Source organism: Plasmodium reichenowi, chromosome 12, assembly GCF_001601855.1.
Source record: "Plasmodium reichenowi strain SY57 chromosome 12, whole genome shotgun sequence".
NCBI classification, from domain to species: Eukaryota; Apicomplexa; class Aconoidasida; order Haemosporida; family Plasmodiidae; genus Plasmodium; species Plasmodium reichenowi.
This window is the reverse complement of record NC_033657.1, coordinates 933,394-940,691: the sequence shown is the minus strand read 5'-3', so window position 1 is coordinate 940,691 and position 7,298 is coordinate 933,394. Positions and strand designations below refer to the sequence as shown.

General features: G+C 17.3%; 1 protein-coding gene across 1 annotated transcript; it reads left to right on the top strand.

The window, feature by feature from the left end:
- Positions 1-1,937: 1,937 nt before the first annotated feature.
- PRSY57_1225000 (hypothetical protein) lies at positions 1,938-6,533 on the top strand (the record flags this gene model as incomplete). The annotated part of the gene is made up of 1 exon (XM_012908671.2): positions 1,938-6,533. The coding sequence occupies one exon, from the start codon at positions 1,938-1,940 to the stop codon at positions 6,531-6,533; it is 4,596 nt and encodes a 1,531-aa protein (XP_012764125.2).
- Between the last annotated feature and the right edge of the window lie 765 nt (positions 6,534-7,298).

Here is a 7,298-nt window from a genome sequence, read left to right as displayed (position 1 = left end):
AAAAAAAAAAAAAAAAAAAAAAAAAAAAACCTTTATATAATATATATATTATTATATACTTTTAAAAAATATATATAACAATAAAAATTAAAAAAAAATACATAATTTATATAATAATTATACATGTAAAAGTTTTAAATAAGAAATAATAATTATAATACATAAATGAAAATGTTTAAGCTAATACACAATATATTTTTCTTTTCTTATTTCATTAATATATATATTACTATTATGATTTATTTATATATAAATATATATTATTTAAGAAAATATGTAATTATTCATATTTTTTTGAACTTTTTTTTTTTTTTTTTTTTTTTCTTTTCTTTTCTTTTATTTAATTTTAATTCTTTTTATTTCTTTTTCTATTTTTTATACCCCAAGCTTATTTTAAAAATCCTTTTGTGATAATAAAGAAATCTTATTTATCTCTTAATATATATTTATAATAAAAAAAAATTATGAATTTATCTTTAAAAATTAATATTAATGATCGTATATATGAAATATGGATATATATATAATAATAATTATCATATACATATTATTATGTATTTATATATATTATATTATTATATATATATATATATATATATATGTATATAATATATAATATATATAAATATATATATTTATTATATATTTTATTTATAATTTATTACATATTTAAAAATAAAATTATTTTTAAAATACAATAGAAATTTCTTTTTAAATATATATAAATATAACTATATGTACAAATATTTATATATATATATGAAATAATATAAACATATTTTACGGGCTCTCAATTTATTATTTCTTATTTTTCAAAAGAAAGAAAAGAAAAAAAAGAATATATATTTATTATAAATACATATATTTCTTTCTTATAACACATATTTATAAAGTTGTCTTGTTTTAAAATTATCATATTTTATGTATATATATATATATATATATATATATATAATATATATATATATTTTAATAAATTATTAATAGCTCAGTAAATTTGTTTTCACATGTCAAAATAGAATATTTCATATTTTCAAAAGTTCCTATGTATTTTTTTGGTAACAAATAAGTATACAACTTTTTATATTTTTTTTCTCATTTAAATAAATAAATATATATATATATATATATATATATATATATTTATTTAATATAATATTTTATTTCTATTTTATCGATATTTTAATATATTATTCTTTTCCTTATAAATCAGTTATACGAACGTGTTTAGATAGAGGGGGCACATTTTACAATTGCATTCTTTTAAAAAATAAAAATAATAAGATATAGGTCTTAAATATATAAATTATATATATATATATATATATATATGTATATGTATATATTAAATATGTGCTTTTTTGGAATTTATTAGTTTCCCTCTTTTTTAATAAGCGCAAGTGTTGTATATATAAATATTCTCTATAAAATAAAATATACCATATATTGTATATATATATATATATATATATATATGTAATAATAATAATGTATCTTATTATATATACAAAATACAAGCAAAAAAAATAATATTTTTTTTTTTTTTTTTTTTTTTTTTCTTTATAATATAAAATTTTTTAATATGACACTTTATAATATTTTAATTAATTTTTTTTTTTTTTTTAACATTTCTGAAATGAAAATAAAATCTTATCTATTAAAAAAATATAAAATAAAAATTATGTTATTATAATTTTATTTTAATAATATTATTTATTTTTATAATAAAAACTGTGTAATTAGGTATTTATAATATTTTATAATATATATATATATTTATATATTTATTTATTTATTTATGTATATATATATATATATATATATATAATTCTACATGTTTTCTTTCCTTTTTTATTAATAATATATTGATCATATATTTTCTGAGTATATTATAAAAACCTTTATATAATAATAATAATAAAAAAAAGAAAAAGAATATGTTTCTTAATTTAATAAAAGGTTTAGAAAAGAATGAAGATAAGGAAAATGTTGTAAATATAAATATACAGAAATTGTTAGGTGATAAAACATACGAGAAAAGAAAAAAAGGAGCACAGGAACTAGCCGAGTTAGTAAAAATTATATTATTAAAAGAAGAAAATGATGAAAAAAAACATATAGATAAATTACTAGATGAACATAAAAATAATGAAGATGCTGGAGATTTTAATATTACGAAAAAGTTTTCAGATATGGAAGTTAACAAAATTTCGAATAATCTTTTAAAAGCTGAAGAAGATGATGAATTAAATAATAGTGAATATTATTTTAAAACGTATAATGATGAAAAGTTAAAAAAAAAAAAAAACGCCTTAGATGACATAGGAACAGATGATGATAATAATAAAGGATATACGATAATTGATGATGAGAAGGGGAGAAAACTGAATGAAGAATATGCCAATAAAAATAATATTGATGGGGATAAAAAGAGTCAAGATAAAGTATATATTAAAGGTACAAAGGAATACGAAAAAATAAACAAATATAAACAAAATAATATGAAAAAGGAAAGTGTGAGAAATTCAAATATAATGATAGATACAAAGGAAATAAATAATTCTCATATTTATGGCCATGGACAAGAAGATGGAAAAGAATATAATGGTGATGATGATCATAATAATAAAAACAATGCTCATGATGATGATGATGATGACGATGATGACGATGATGATGAAGATGAAGAGAATTATGAAGACGTAAATGTCAAACGATACAATGATTCAGACGATAGTGTTGATGAGAAAGATAAAAAAAGAAAGAAAAGAAATTTAGAAAATGAAAAATCAAATTTATTATATCAACATATGAATGAAGAAAAATATATTTTAGGATCAGAAATAATAAAAAAATTATTATTAGATAAATGTAAAGAAAATTGTGATTTAGATATAGAACTAACGAAACCTATTGATAATAGTAATAATAATAATAATAATAATAATTATTATTATATTCGTAATAAAAATAGTGTTTCATCTGTAGATATAAATAAAGAGAAAAGAAAAAAAACTTTGAATAATATATTATATGATAATGATATATATTTAGATAATTTTAATAAAAAATATCAAAGTCAAAAAGTTATAAATATTATAAATTTTTTAGATAATAAATTTATTCAAAGTGTAAGTAGTTCAGAACGATGTGGAGGTTTAATATCTTTGGCATTTATATCCATAAGTCTTGATGAAAAAATACAATATTATTTTACGGAAATTTTACGTATTATTATATCATGTATTAATGATGCAGATTCTAAAGTTAGATATTATGTTTGTGAAAGTTTATATAATTTATGTAAAGTGTCTAGGAAATATATTTTTCATAATATAGAAGATATCTTTGATTGTCTCTATCGAATTTTTTCAGATACTTGTCCAAATGTAAAAAGTGGAGGAATATATTTAGATAATTTAATAAAAGATTTAGTTTGTTCTTATAATAATATTTTTTATATTTATAAAATTATATATATATTAAAAGACAAAATATATATTGAAAATACAAATGTTCGTCAACTTATTATATCTTGGTTATTTTTTTTACAAAATATTCCTACTATTAATATATTTGAATATTTCCATTTTTTTATTAAAGATCTTTTCATAATGTTATCTGATGAAAATAAAGATATTCAAAAACAAGCTAATCAATGTTTAGATATATATATAGATAAAATTGTAACATCCAATTATGAACAATGCAGAACATTTTTTAAGCATATAGCATATGTGATTTTAGAATTTTGTGGACACAAAAATACTGTAATTAAACATAAAAGTTTATTATGGATATATCATTTTATTAATATTTTAAATATTCATTTTTATAATATATTTGATTCATCAACAAAAAAAAATAACACATTTTTAATAGAACTTTTGAAAAAAATTATAGCATCTACATCAGATGTATGTTTTGATATACATTATACAGCACGAAAATGTAATGAGTTGTTAATAAGTTATGTAAAATTTACATATTTGGAATCTGCACCTTTAATAACAAAATTGGTTTGTTTAATTATTAATACAAAAATAGAAAAGAGCGAATTAGTTGTAAGTGCAAGTAAGGATAGTACAAATTATAAAAATTATCAAAAGAAATATTTCTCAAGAAGAAAAAAATTGTACAAGGATTTAATGTATGATCGCGGAAACAATTTTCCAAATGGTGTAAATCCTTCTGAGGGGTATAATAATGAGATGAATGTTGAGGAAAATAATAAAATGCTTGATCAAGAAGATAACAAATTGAATAATCTTGTTAATAAACATGAGAATATATCTAACAAAGGACGAAACGAAAGTAGTATTATAAAAAGTAAACATGATGACGATAATGAAAATGATTATTCTATATATAAAGATGATGAAAGTTATATTACAAATATAGGAAATGAGAGAAAGGTAACAAATTCTTTATTTCATAACGATGAAAAAAACGATGTAGAAGAAGATTCTTTGTTAAATGTAAATTGTTTTAATAATGTTACAGCAGAAGATGAAGATTTTATACAAATGAATGACACAGGAAAAATACAAAATATGAGAGATCAAATTGGATCTTATAATAAAGGAAATAATAAAGAAATTATTAATGATAATAATAAAAAAAATGATAAACATAAAGACATTAACAGTATTAACGACAATAATAATATTAATGACAATATTAATATTAATGGCAATAATAATATTAATGACAATATTAATATTAATGGCAATAATAATATTAACGACAATAATAATATTAACGACAATAATAATATTAATGACAATAATAATATTAATGACAATAATAATATTAATGACAATAATAATAAAAACATTAACAATATTAAAGATGATGATGACAAAAATTATCATAATAACAATTTTAATAATAGCCTAAACAACAGCAATGATAATGCTAGCGAGTCGTTAAGCTTTGAATCATATAATTTGTTTTATAAAAAAGATAATTATTCCTATGAGGGGAAAAGTAAACCCTTAAATACACAGTTATCAAAAGAAGAAAATTACAACTGTAAAATTATTTATAATCATGAGAAGTTAATAAACGAATTAAAAGAAAAAAAACTCTTAATGGGTGATGTAAGTAAAAGTGAAGCATATTATATAAATAAAATTATAAAAAAAAAAGGAAATAATATTAATAATAATAATAATAATAATAATAATGCTGATGATGATGATAATGAAGATGATGATTATAATGATAATGATAATGATGATGACGACGACGATGATGATGATGATAATATATTTTATGATAATTTAGAAAAAAGGAATATATATCCCGTTATTACGTGTTTACAATGGTTAATTGAAATATTAATATATAAAAGTAATGAAATAAAAACTTATTATGATGAAATTATTATATGTATTTTTAAATGTTTAAAAAATGATGATAATAAAGTATTGTTATTATCACTTACTGTATTATCAGCTATGTGTGGGACAGTTGATAATAAATTTCATTTTTATGAGAAAATAAGTTTAAATTTAATAAACATATTTAAAAATGATGAAAACTTATTAATACATAAAGGTAAAGTTATAGTTCAACATATATCTCGATGTTTAAATAATAAAAAGTTTTATGCATATTTATGTTATTTACTTATAAAAGAAAATAATTTTACATTTGTAAATAAATTTGTACAAGTTTTAAATTGGGTTTTATTAACATCTGATGAAACCAAATATTTAAGAAATGTTTTATTTCTTAAAAAATATTATAATATATTCTCGCTTATATTAATAGCATCGTTTCATAATCCTTTATCAGCTATATCATTTTTATTATGGTTACAGAAATATGAACTAGCATATTATATATCATCTTATTTAACTTTATTGGATGTTAATTCAGATTTCTTTCATCAACTTGATAATTTTATTTTCTTATTTGAATCACCAGTATTTTCAAAACAAAGAATTCATTTAATATATCCAAAGAATTATCCATTTTTAATTAAATCATTAATGATACTCTCTTTAATGTTACCACTTAATACATCCAACAACATTTTACAGAAGAGATTACAAATATCTCAATTGTCCATATTAACAAGTAATGAAAAAATGCAAAGTTTTTTTGATATACATAATCATAATGGAATATATCATATTGAAGATAATTATGATCATAAAGAAATAGATAATAAAATAAATGACCAAGACAAATTAAAAAAACGTGAAACGTCTCAATTAAATTTATATGAAAATACAGAAGAATTTATTCAATTATGTAAAATGGGAAATGAAGAACAAACAAAAGAATATAATATTTTAGAAAAAACAGATATTGAAAAACATAATGAAGAAGAATTATGGAATAATAGATATAATTATTTATTAACTAACATAAAAAAAAAATTCTTAAAAGATACCGTAACAAATGATAATCATAATAATAATACGCATAGCGTTTCATATAAGAACGACGAATGTAACGAATTTGTTCATATATTCAAAACGGTATTAAAAACTCATAAAATAATTAAATATTATTCTTAACTTGGTAATCTTACTCTTATTTTATAGTCACAATGACCAAAATGAATAAATAAATAAATAAATATATATATATATATATATATATATAATATATATATATATATATATATTTTGTGTATATTTTTTATTTTCCTTATTTATTTCATTTTTCTCGCCTTTTTTAATGCCCCAATAAAGTTATATAACGTTATTTATAATTCTTTTATCATATGTCATCTTATTCTCTTTTTAAATGGGGAAAAAATAATATATATATGTGGAATTTTTATAAAATATACATAAAATTAAATATATAATATTCACATATATATATATTATATATATATTAAACATAAAAAGTAGCTTTCCATATTTTAAACTTTTTTAAAAATATATTACTTAAGCATAAAATGAATATATTAGAACATTTTATACACACGTGATTTTTAATTTTATTAATATATTTAAAAAAAAAATATATAAAGTATAATAATAATAATTTTAAAAGAATATACTTATTTGGAATTATATAGGTATATTATTATGTATATTTATTTGTTTTACTTTAATAACAAAAAATAATAAATAAATATAAGAATATAAATAATCTTTATAGCATCCTTTTTTTAATTAATATATAAATTATAATATATTATGATCCTTAAAAATGATTATATAAAAAATAAAAATATATATTTATTTTTTCTATAATTATATAATGCCCATATATAAAATATATATATATATATATGTATATATTATATTATCTTCTACTTATATCTATAT